A 13,163-nucleotide genomic window follows, 5' to 3' on the forward strand; every position below is an offset into this window, starting at 1 on the left:
CAAGGCCCGCTGGAATTCTGTACCTAGGTTCATGGGTTCTTGGACTTTCCCAATCTCCTGCCTTCACCATYTCCCAGATCAGGACTGGATGTCTGGCTGGTGCAGAATTTTCTGCAGAATTTTACATGCTAGGTGGATCCTTATGAAGCAGAGTGGAAAATGGGAACCCTTGGTTATAAAACAGATGTGCCCACACAAGCCTCATGAGCATGACTGGGCCTCTATATGAAGCTGAGATTCTTTCTTGATGCCTCTTACACCCTCATTTTCTCACCTGCATCTTTCATCTCTCACTTATTCTCTTACTTCGTATCATGCTGCTCCACTGGATTATGTAAAATCTTAACAATTTATCTGTAGCTCTCCTAAGAAACAGGAGACCCAGACAGTCAACACTTTTGCTGTAAACAGAAACAAGTAGATTGCTGTAGAAAATAAATCGTTCAGAATTCCCMTTGCTGAGGGCTCCTGCTCTTCCGGCACTCACAATCAGAGGGGATTCATGGGCCAAAATCAGCTTTCTCTCTCTCATCTGCAGCAGCAAAAGATGTTCACTTAGGCAATTACAAAGCAATAGTGATGAGTGCTGAACGCCTTGCTGAACCACAGCGGCAAACCTCTTCCTGACCCAATTTTAAGCACTGCAAGGCAAGTGCTGATTCTGGTACTCAAAGCAAAGKAATGAAGCAGCTGCCTTTTATCTGCATCTACAGCCCTGCCTTCAGTTTGGCTCTTCTAGATGATTCTCAATCCTGTTGTGCAATGGTGAGCTGCATAAATCAAGCAAACACGACCTGGGGGCATGGGAAGAGGGAAGTCTCCTCCCGAGTTTTTGAAGTGCACAGTTCAATCACCCAGGCCACCTGCCTTGCTCTTGCACTAAAGTACCTGTAAATGAGTAGCCTTTTAAAGTCATCAGTTGTTTTCTGTTCACATGGAGCCTGACAATATTCAAGATAGGTTCCCAGATGGAATTATCACTAGATAATGAACAATCTTTATGGAAGTTATTTAAGGGGATTTCTAATCTCTTGTTAGGCAACTTTTGAAACTTGCAGCACRGGAAGCTGGTACAGATTTGGAATACCAAGCAATGACAGGTTAGAAGGGACACTTCAATCTAGTGTTTTTTTCTCCAGATGATTGGATTCTTAATCCCTTTAAGATTATGATCTCAGTTTACTCTGCTGGGACAGAAGGTGCCCAATTAATTTGATATCATATGACCCAGTGCAGGCCCCAGGATTGCCTGCAAGAGAGAGGCGGCAGTCTGAAAAACATCACAGGAGAGAAAAAAATTAGGGATGTTGCAGGTACATGAAGGCTTCAACTGGAACAATGGAACATGCTTTTCTGCCAGCCACTGTAAACCAGCAGCCCACAACATGTACAAACACACAGGATGAGAAAACCTCTTCTCTAAGCTCGCTGGCTAACTGCTTGTGAGGAAGAGCCTGCTTTTGTCTAACCAGATCCAGATAAGCTCTTCTCCAACCAGATGCAACAGTCCTCTAGGAACTGCTTAAGTTGTCTACGTAGCATTCTGTTGTGCTGTCAGGTGCTTTTTTTCAAGATTATGGCATGGAAAAGCAGTAGCGTTAGAAGAAAAGCACTGCTGGCTAATGGAGAAGTGTTCTGTTCTTTACACAGAATCCACATTAAACCATAAAATAATCTCTTTAGGAGTGTGAAGTGTTTAGCTGCAGTACAGAGGAGCCTGTAAATGCAGTGGAACCAGGCTAGCTCTTGTAAAACATCTTCCACACATGCAGAACCAAACACAGGAAACAAGCTGTCCCTCTTCCAGCAGCAAATACACAGGAAACATGGTTGGCCTTAAATCTACCCTTAAATCATAAAGAACTGGGGCCCAAATCAGCTGTGCTATAGGAGGACCCATTTCACCGAAGGTCGTGAAGTCCAGATTATATCTGGTATCCTCTTGGTAACACTGCTGCCATCAATAACTGGTATTATCTGCATGCAAGGACTCTACCAATTATCAGGGAAAATGAATGCCTCTCTGGGAAAGAAGGCTTCTTCAGGAAACTCATTTCTAAATGAGAYAATAGACAAAGATTGGTGCCGAAAGAGGAGCAAAGAATCTGGACAATCAGACAAAATGATGTCACCTTTCAGGTACCTAAAGTGCTTGTGGCAGTAAAAAGAGCATTACGAAAAGAAAATGAATTCCCCATGGCTCTTGATAAGAAGGATATAAATCAAACAGACCCATTGTGAGTGGCAYTAGCCGCCAAGCTTTGCTCCAGGACAAAGTGCCGGGCAAAGCAGCCAACACGGGGTGATGCAGCGAGGTAACAGGCCATCGGGGCGAGGGGCTGAGCACAGAGCATTGCTGCTGGACAGGTCCCCCGTGGCCAGCAAGAGCTCTTCACTCATGACACACCCCAGATGGTTCATCTCAACACTGAGTTACAGCTGYACAGGCCTGGGACTGTGGAAAGCTCCACCAAGTCCCCTCAGCCCTGCTCTATTGCCACTCTTGCTGCTCTGGCAGCTGGCTTGAGCCCTGCCTTGCAGCGTGTGCACGTGTCCCGCCTGTGCGGGACGTCTACAGGGAGCACTGATTGAAATTACATTCATGAGCCGGGCACCCAGCCAGGAGACTCTCTTCACTGTCACTCACTTGGCAGTGGCTGGAACAATTTACAGCAAATTGAAGTGTAAGGACTTGATAATGAAACTATTTCATTTCTATCCCTGATTCAGCTGCCACCTGTAATGCTGCAGCCAGGAATGGGCTCTGGAAATGTCTCAGAAGATCATTCCAGCACTGCCTTCCTCTTTACGCCTTTACTTCAGTGTCCACCCACATCAACTTTATCATGGTAAATGCCTCTTCCTCTAGCTCGTCCCTTAACCGATCATGAGAGCCGGGCTGATTTATTCCTACAAGGACACAGGATAATGCAGCTGTCGGCMTCTGCAACAGGCAGGTACTGCCTGYGGAGCTCATCGCTCCCRAACGCTCAGTGGCAACAGTGGCCGGGGCTCTTGTTTGGCCACTGACACTGCACAAAGGCCCGGGCTAGTAATGTCACAGGGAGCCGGTTCCGGACGCTCACATCTGGAATGGCTCCCTTCSATGGGGGCACTCCAGGCCCAAGGTGTTTCGTGCTACTGTGCCAGCCAAATCAAGCCAAAACCAAGCTAGCCAAATCCCAAATGAGATATTTTTATATATCACAACATGGCCTGACAATTTGGGTCAATCTTACCTTTAAAACGCTTACTTTGTAGATTAAAAATATGTGTTTTGGGGCTATTTACACTATTCTCACTGCAGGGTACTCCTTCTCCTGCGTTTCCCTCCACCCTCTGCACAGACAGGATCTCAACAAAGTTTGTCGTTTCCCCTAAAAAAACAACAGAATAGTTGTTAGGAGAGTCAGTTGTGAGTATAAAGGAGAATCTACCTCAAACTCAGCCCTCCCTAAAGCRTACAGAGCCTTGCTTTCAAGATTAAATACTGTAAACATTTTTCTTGTTAACTACTCTTCCATAAGATGCTTTTTCACAAGACAGAATGCAACACACTTTCTCTCCCACAAAAACAAGCAGACGCATCTGTAGAAAACAATCTCTTTTTTTTTTTTTCTCCTGGGGATTAGTTTGCTAGAGATTGATATTGTTCTTTTTGTGTCTTTATTCTCAGGGGCATTCAGGGCCTGAGAATTACTGGGGTGCTTTCCTTAAACATCTAGTGATAAGTTAATTCTCCATGGGCTCAAGAGCACCCTTCTTTGAAGTTTCAGGAACAGGAATAAAGGGAAGACAGAATAAATACGTTCAGAATGGGAAAAAAAGAAAATGTTAAATATTTAGGCACTTTTCATGAACTGGCAGAAATAGTACCGAGTCTTGGATAGTTTAGGTTGAATTTCCTCAATTCATCTTTCTTCTTCTATGTGAACAAACTAAAATCCTAGGATGCCGTGACCTTGAAAACTAGGTAAGTTGGAATATGGATTTTAGAACAGAGCCTATCACTGCTGTAAAAAGAAGAGAGGCAAAGAAGCTCTGTAGCCTATGCACAGATTTACTGCTCAGTCCTCAGCTGCCACAGTTGAACGGAGCAGTAATACTATGAGGGACTAATGCAGAGAGGAACTTATAGAAAGTCTACAGCACACCACTGGGAAGGAAGCTTTGTCCTTTTGGGTAGCTAATTAGCTTTTTTTTAAGTACCAATTTAAGGAAGAAGAAAGACTAGATGAAGAATGGCATGGCACAGTGACAAATACTCTCTCAAAGCTTTACTGAACTCCAGAACATAAAAAAGCATATGAATCTACAGTGCATTATTCCCAGGTTCTACTTTATTTATATTGACTGGAGCTAAGGTTTATACAACAGCAGAGCTGTGCCCCGCAGGCTGAAACATGACTCAGCTGTGACATACAGTGACCTAGTGCCATAGAGAGGGTAATTTTTAATCTATCTGAGGCCATTTCATTAACCCTTGGGACAATGGCTAGCAAGACAGGAGAGATGCTTTATTAGACTCTCCTTCCTCCAGGTCAAAGAAAAAACTGCTTATTTCTCACAGCGCAGTGACGTTTTCAGAGCACAATTTGCAAACAAGCTACACGGGATGCCAGCTGGCTRCATTTCCCCTTGGAACAAGCATTCAGTTTATGCTCCCCACTGGTAAGTCAGCTTGCTCATGGAGCAGGCCTGATTTTTTAGCTTATGGACTCCTGAAAAYCATGGATTTTATCGTGTGCAAAATCAGCAGCAAGGGGCTGCTGCTAGCACAAACGAAACTGCAGCCTGAAAGACCTTTCCATCTCCCCCTAAGAGACTGAGAAGAAGGGAGACTAGGGCCTCCCTTGTCGGAATTCCGGGTCTATCYGGCATTCCCCATTTAATGTTCTGGGCCCTGATCCAGCAGTGGATCGGTGGATCACCAGAAGGCTGAATACGCTACCTGTAACAGAGGGATTAGGCTCCAGCCGTGCAGATGCCTTAGACTTGTCAGCCTTTTAACTCAACAGACCAACGTGATGCCTGCTTCGCCCAGGGAGCTCCGTCTGACCCCCATCACTCCCAATACTGGAAATCGGCTCTTTGGCCAAATCTCCACCTCTCCAAATGAAACCGGTAACCTTGCTGTGGTCAAGCTGGTAGAGCAGCATGCCAGGTCCTTTTAAATTAAGCGCAGAAAGGTCTGTGTTTTTGTTATGTTTTCACTGCTTTCCATGCTCCTTGATAAACTATGTGACACCTTACTCCACCAGGAGGTTCGTCCTGATTCATTATGGACAGAGCTGTGTGATTAACGAGCAGATTCTCCTTGCTGTTTTCATGAAAAAGCAGCACAATGGTGCTATGGATTTTTAATTCCTCAAACTGCTCTAGCCTTGGCAGCCTGATGAGAAATTAGCAGAGGACAGACAGGAGTTACAGTTTTGTTTGGTTTGTTCTGTTTYTTAAAAAGTAAACAAAATTTGGGGATATATTTGCAGAAGTTGGGAATTCCAGCAGAAAACTTCCTCAAGTGAAGACACAAAGTCCTGGAGATGCCCAAGCGCAGGTTTGCTTCCGAGGGAACAGATGCACATACATGGACAAGCACACCTTTGATCTACACAGTAACTACAGAAAAACTATAAGCACTGACAGTATGGAGTTACCACCAGGAGGTGGGAAAGAAAACCTAAYAAACAGGTTCATTTGGGATATGAATCTTGAGTCACACACAGAAGCAAAAGACTTATTTCCAGCACTGAGGCATGGGCATTACTCTCTGCGGTGCTGGGCTGTTTCCTTCAGACACACAGCTGCAATAAGCCAGCCATGCCAGAGTTTTATTAAGCCTTATGAATTTTTTAGCAGTTCTGGGAGCTATAGATTTTAACTTGGCTAGATATTTAACTCCATCTTAAAATGAAAWATAGCTTTAAAAATCCACAGCAGCATTTCATTCCTTAAATATGYGATTCAGCAGGAGCAAAACATCAAATATAAAGCAACTAAAGGTGATTTAATTATAAAAATATCTACTGACTATCTAAAAGACAAGCTAGTAYGTGAGGGGAAGGCCATAGTTATTAAGGTAACAGACTGGAAAGTACAAGTCTTATGTACTCTTCTTTAAGGAGCATGACCTTGATTAAGCAGAAGCAGCTCAGTTTACTCATCCAAGAAATGGCGAGAATATAGTCCGTGCTCCTAAAAGTGTGGTAGAATTATTAAGATTTTCCAACAGTGCTTTGAGATGTGACCATTAAAAGCAATTGCCTGAACAGAAATGCAATTCACAGTGCCTGTACACTGTGCAGACACTGCAGTTTTTGCCCACGCCAGCAATATTGCATATTGCCCGTGATGCACAACTTGCCTACACTGTTTTGAAAGCTTAGCCTGAAGCACCTGACCAGAATAAGTTCACCAATCCATCTGCAAAGGCTTTAAAAATGTAAGATAGAGCTGACCATGTTCCTTCAAATGTCTGTTTCGGCCATTACCTGCCTGGGTCAGAAGTCAGAACATAATCTCTACGTTAGAAAGTCATCTGCAGCCATTTACTTCAGAGTTTGCTTATACCAGATAAAACCCATTGCAGTACGATCAGGCTACACTAAAAACATTGTCAGCATAGCTAATATGAATGCTACTGCAGGCAAAAATGAAATAATTTAAGTATGTAGTGGAGAAGTCCTTTTTTTTTTCCCTTTGTCCTGCAGATTTTTGATCTACTGGTTACAGGAGAAAAACAAACAAACAAACAAACAAATCTAGTCCTCATGGCTGTAGAATAACCCTCCTGAAGGCAGAGGAAGCGCTGGCCAATGCACTAACCTGAGCGTGCACAAGCCCTAGAACCACAGATACAGGAATTCACCCTTCCATCCTCCTCCACTACTGACGTCTGCTGCACGAAACACTTTGCAGCTYGTAATAAAACACGTGCCAAGGGTTYTGCACGGGCCTCGCAGAGCAGCGAAGGAGCAGCACTACTAAAGTCTCGTCTGCCACTTTTCCAGGGAAGCCGGGTTTTCAGACCAATTTGCTCCCTTCCTATAACAGTGAGGCAGCGTCTGCCTTTTACACAGCTCTGTTGAAAAAGAGCTGGTTTGTCATTGCCTTCCAACTATTGGCACGAAGATAGCTGCATGTTACTAAACTGGTGGTACCCTGCTCATCTGTATGAATCCCTTTCCTCCCACAGGATTCCAAGCAAACGCTAGGCCAGAGCACGCCTCAGCAGCCTGTATTCCAGGGATGTGCAGCACCTCAGAGTCCAGGGCACAGGGAGCACAGGGCCCATGCAGGAGCATCCCTGCAAAAGGAGGTGCTGCCACCTGCAGCCACCACGAGACAGGCACTGGGCAGAGAGCTCTGCAGCCCTGCAGGACTCGCACTTCCCTAAGCTACCTCTACGCGAGGTCCAGACTTCATCATCAATTTGATTTATAATATCAAGTAGCCAGTGATCAAAGCAGGAAAATCTCAAATAATGCTTTCGGCTGATTTATGGCACATAAAAAAGGAAGTTTTATGCTATCACAGTCCTATGGAACAAATAAAATCATTGCAAGCGAGTCAGGAACAGAAACCATGGGAAGAAGGGCAGACCACACAAGTTATGATGAGGAAGTCCATCTTTATTAAAAAGGTTAAAAGTTCAGCTGAAATCTCCTAATAAATGCTGAACGTACGTGGCACAGAAAACTGCATCAAAGGAAATCAGCTGATTGATGAAAGCACTGAAACAATGCTGAAGTCTCCCACCAGYGTGAGATGATCTCTGTTTTTKGGGKTTTTTTTTAATCCCATGATATGAAAGGACGGGACTATGTGGTTCACACACACAAGGCTTCTTTCACAGAGAAGTATGTGCTTTCACGCACCCAGGCCATAAATACACACTGCAGTCCAACACTAGCCTCCTTCCAGAAGGATATTCCAATACGCATGCAGAAATACAATCCAAAGCAACTTAAAATAATTAAACACAGCATATTTAACAGGTTTACATTCAGACACTTTATTGATTTTTCCCCTCTATATTTAAAAAGGAGAGGCCAAGACATGTTTTAGGACACATGAAGAGGTGGACTACAAATCTGTTCATCTGCCTACGCAGACTCATCACACTGCACACAGCTCATSCAGAGAGACCTGAAAGAAGCTTGAAAAGCTCCTACTGGTGGGAAATTGCATGGGATAGGGATTAGAGGGGTAAGAAAGAGACCTACCATCCTCATCATAACACAAACCAAGCAGGAAACCTCTCTTACCACCCAGTGTCTGTGTGGAGGCTATTTCGGCCCACCTATATACGTCAGAAATCATTTGTTAGGTTAATTTATAACTACAAGTTTTCTAATACTAACATGCTTTTGAAAGACACACAAAGATAAAGCACATTTTTACTTTCAAATCTCTTCAAAACAAYGATGTCCACTCAGTATCCCTGCGAGGTAGGCAAAAATTAGCTCTGTCTTTGGAGACCCAGAGAAATTGAAAGACTTCCTTAAAGCCACAGTGGAGAAACAGTGTTATTTATTATCAATATCCTTAAGAGACTGGAATGATAAGCTTTATTTATTTATTTTTACAGCCTAGGAATTAAAAGCGTTTTGGATGGATTTTCATCTCATTCTTATTATTATACTGCATTGAAACCCTCCCATCTACACAAGCACCAGTGACCCTTGCTTCATCTATGTAACAAAAAATGCTGGTCCTTCCTAACAGTCAGCAGATACCCTGCAGAGGAAGCTTTTCTACTGGTAAATGATAGCTTAGATACAACTACAGTTAAATATGTTACTCCATGAACCACCCCCTTGTAGATTTTTCTTCTCAGCCATGCAACGATTGCAGTTATCAAATGCAYGAGTTATGTTTTAGTTACTTCCAAGAATTTAGCTCAAGTACTCCACTGTATGGAAAAGGAATASAAAAAAGGCAACTACCAATTCTTTTAAACAGATAGCATACAAGAGCGAGGTACTGTAAAACAAAGCACTCGGCTGCTAAGGGTAGCAACAAAGTCATGCTGGCATTAACCTAATAAAACCACCCACGCCCAGGTGTAAGATTAACAGATTCACCTACTCAGGTCTGTGATTTTTGCTTTGCAGAAAATTTAGGTGGGTCTTCAAGACAGGCTCCTCTTCAGGTGTGAAGCAACAGCAGACACTGTCATATCCATCTGTCTTAAAAGCAGCTTCAAGGAGCCTCTGGTACCTCCACTCTTTGGCTTAACTGAACTTCAGCATCTTCTCATCCTGCTCCTCATCTCACCAAACCTTTCACTGTAGAAAAGCAGTCTACACTTGCTGAACTGTTTAGCTCACTTTTGGCTAGTGCCCAGAGGGATTAGAGATTACCTGACCAATTTTAATAAGAAGTGAATCTAGGGCTTGTAAAATCTGCCTGGAATTACAGTTGACAACTCAGTTGTGAAGAAGCAACCCAACAGCTAGGTAGCAGGAAACCACAAAAACAGTCAATTAACTACATCATGTAGTCTGGCATCACCTCGGCTTCACTTGTCAGTACGTTCCACTGATAACACCCAACAGCATCAGATGAACATCACAAGTGCATAATTTACCTATGACAGATGCTAAGCTCCCTGTCGGCAGTTTATTGCTCATTTTTGAGAGGTCACTTTGTTTTGGTTCAAAAGCAAGGCCATGCTACAGGAACCAGCAGCTCCCATTCACCATCTGTATCAATTCCAGCCAACCTTGTCACAACTCGTGTGAACAARCATCCTACCAAATGATATAAGGTACTGATACTTTTTCCTCAACTCAGAGGAGTTCATCTGCCACCAGGAAACATGGAATGGACCAAGTTCATCCTAGGTTATGGTGCCACTGAAAATCACTGGTATTTGAATTTTGAGTTTRGCACAGTCTGTTTTTTTGCACAGCTAAATATGGCTGAAACAACTCATTCTGTAAAAGGCCATATCATTTAAGTGGCAAATTTGCAGAAAAAAAAAAAACCCAAAAACATATCACAAGGCGTAGAGAGGGAAAGAGGTGGGGAACATCACTTCACAGCTAACCTGTGGCAGGTTCACAGCTAACCTACCACGTAAGTGTGWTTTCAGTCACGCAAACCCTGGACTCCTTTAGAACAAAGAAAAAAATATCTTAGCAAAAACAATCCCTTCTCTTTCCCAATCCCAATTTTTGTGCAAAGACAAGGCAATAATCCTGCCTTCTTCCTGATAATCTTGTATTTCTCTTCTTTGCTGCCACCTGGGCTTCTTATACTAAGATGTTAAGCTCTAATACTCTAGGCCTCTAAATAAACAGAGAGAAGGACAACAGGAAAACTCCCTTCTTTAAGCATTTGTCTGGTGCTTCCAGACAAATATCCATCAATCTGCAAGCAGCCAGAGAATTCTGCCACCCTGTCTGTCAGACCGCCCAAACTGCAAGACGGTCATTATAGAGAGTAAATCCTAACATAGAAATGGCAGCCACTGGTTTTCTTAGGTGTTGGAGGCCTTTTCAGTTGCATTTATGACTTCAACTTCCTTAGATAGATATAAATKCACTGGGTTTTCCCTTAAAGCTTGTGCAGTGGGCCAGTCGTGCTCCACTTTAGCATCAGCATAACACAGAGACCATAAAGAATAAGCAGAGGCAACAGAGAACACATCAATACCTGATGCCTTCCAGGGGACTGAGAAACATTAGCTCAAAACTTGGCTGGGAAAAAAGAAAATAAAAATAATTAAAACATACAACAGATGAAGATGAACTATGATCACAAGGGAGTGGAGCGACAGCATCTGCATTGTTGTGACGCTAAATATTTGGCAGTGTTTTGTGTTTACCAYGCAGGAGCCCCTGGAAGCCCTTGTCCGTGGTAAAGGAGTAAGAACAATTATTGTGCTTGTAAATGAGAGTTCGTATTTGAGGCTCCATCTCACTTGTGTTAACAGTGGAAGCCTCTCGGAGCTCAGTGCAGAAGCAGCAGTTCTTCAAACACTTCTTGCTCACGTTGTGTTGTTGCTCCGAAGCCAAGCAGCACAGTTCATCCCTTTCAAGGAACTGACAAAGCAGTTTCAGAAGTCTGTTGTGCAAGCCAACAGTGGCTGGGACCAAAACCTATAAAATTTCCAACATGAGCTCCAGAAAGCCTCCTCATTCTTCCTGCTGTCTGTAACACATCATCCAAGCACATCAACCACTGTTAATTTGCATTAATATTGAGTCGTGAGGCCAGACTGTACAGCTGCTGTTAGAGTTTGGGAAGAGCACCAGCAGGGGCTAGCGTGATACCAAAAACATAGAAGAGCCCCAGGAGGAGATTGAGCTTGGCTGTCCGCTGGGGGATTTTGTTGAAGCTCTGACTCCGAAACTGCCTCTCCAGTGAAAATGCCATTGGGATGGTGAGAAGTGGCAATGCCATGCTGATGGTGTAGCGTGTGGCCAACACACAGAAAATCAGGTAGGGCAAGAAGAGCAGCACAGTGTAGAGGACGTAGGAGAAGGCAGGGCCGATGAGGATAGCCAGGGTGACAATACCGGCCTGCTGGTCAGACTCCATGTCCCGCGTGTTGTTGCTGTGCAGGATGGCCTCAGTACTGAGAGCTAGTGGGACAGCGTAGAGCAGTGGCGAGACGGACAGATAACCAACCTGCACAGCATGGGCAAACATGACGGCCAGCGGCCCAAARGTGATCAGGATCACCACGTCTCCAAGTGCAACATATTTAAATCCAATTCCTGTGGCAAGACACAAGGATAAAATGAAGCATCATCAAACAACTCTAGCTATAGAAAAGATGTTTTTATATCAGATGAGCAATTCACACAGAAATGTAAAAAAAGAAAAAAAAAAGGCTAAAATTGAGAAACATATTTTCTCCCTTTTTTTTCCTCTTTTGTAAATGTAATAAATGAAAACCAGCTTCTGAATTTCTCCAGTCAAGTCACTTAACAAAATTAAGGGCCTTCACACCTTCACACCTTATTTCCAGTATTCTCTATGGTGATTAGATATATGGGAACCTGATCCTCAAGGATCAGAGCAAAAGCTCAGAACAAAACACAAAATTAATAAAGCACTTTCCACTGAATTTACACACAGTTACAAGTTTGCTACTGTTTGTCTAAGCAAAATATTTTATGTTTCTGTCTACCCAACTCAGGAAAACATTGACAACATTCTCCTCCACAAACATCCTCTTCTTAAAAAAAAAAATCCTCCTCTTAGCAAAAAGAAATACAAAAGCTATTCTATAAACACTGTGAAATTTCATCTAGAGAAGGAAAACAAAATATTCCAACACAATGTACACTATAAAAGAACTCATTTAGTGAGACATAGATGGTCAAGGGACACCAGACAGGCAACACCGAAAGTGTCAGTAACAGCTCTGACAAGCACCTACAATCATATAGGTAATGTCTCAGTCCTGCTCCCAAACTGAAGAACTGAGCGCATCTACTCCTACACCTTCCAGTATATGTGACAACTCCCGCCAAAAAATGTAAGCCTAAGTGCCAGTACTATAGGAAGTATCACCACATACCTGCACAAGGGTTTCCCAGCTCATTGGAGCTTCCAGAAGCCCCTAAATGAGCAAACTCTCCCACGTGCACGTTCAGAATCGCAGGGATTCGGCACTCACCTCCAGTGTAAAGGAAGGAGCTGGAGAGCCCCCCGAAGTAGATGAGGGCCAGGTGCTCCAGCTTGAGCGTGGAGACGCAGTAGAGCCCCGCCGCACAGAGGCAGCCCACGGTGTAGAGCAGCACCCCAAACCGCACGACATCCTGCGGCTCCAAAATCTGGTCCACCAGCGTCCTGTCGTCGCTCTTCTTGTGGTCGATGCCTTTGGAAAAGTCGTAGTAGGTGTTCACCAGGTTGCCGGCGCCGTGCACAGCCAGGACGGTCACGGCGCTGCCCACCAGCAGCCCCGGGTCCAGGGCGCCTTGGGCCCGGTAGGCCAGCGCGCTGCCGAGCGCCACGGGCGTCAGGGAGGCGCTGAAGCTCCAAGGCCGCAGGGCCAGCACGTAGGCCGCGCACTTCTGCCTCCAGGAGCCGGCGGGGGCCCTGTCGGCCACGGGCAGCGCGGCGCCCGCCTCGCTCCTCTCGCCGCCGATGCTGATGTGCTGCATGAGCTGCCCCGAGCYCATGGCCCCGGCCGCTCCGCCGCG

At 44.5% G+C, this 13,163-nt stretch overlaps 1 protein-coding gene across 1 annotated transcript; it reads right to left on the bottom strand.

Annotated features, from left to right (window-relative positions):
- Window positions 1–10,361: 10,361 nt before the first annotated feature.
- UBIAD1 (UbiA prenyltransferase domain containing 1) lies at window positions 10,362–13,142 on the bottom strand. Its single transcript, XM_026053668.1, has 2 exons — window positions 12,638–13,142; window positions 10,362–11,729 (listed from the first exon to the last, which is right to left on the bottom strand). Exons 1-2 carry the CDS (start codon window positions 13,140–13,142, stop codon window positions 11,242–11,244), a joined length of 993 nt encoding a protein of 330 aa, XP_025909453.1. The 3' UTR covers window positions 10,362–11,241.
- Window positions 13,143–13,163: the final 21 nt, after the last annotated feature.

The sequence above is a fragment of the Nothoprocta perdicaria genome, unplaced genomic scaffold, assembly GCF_003342845.1.
Source record: "Nothoprocta perdicaria isolate Ctin4 unplaced genomic scaffold, notPer1 scaffold_117, whole genome shotgun sequence".
Taxonomy (NCBI): domain Eukaryota; kingdom Metazoa; phylum Chordata; class Aves; order Tinamiformes; family Tinamidae; genus Nothoprocta; species Nothoprocta perdicaria.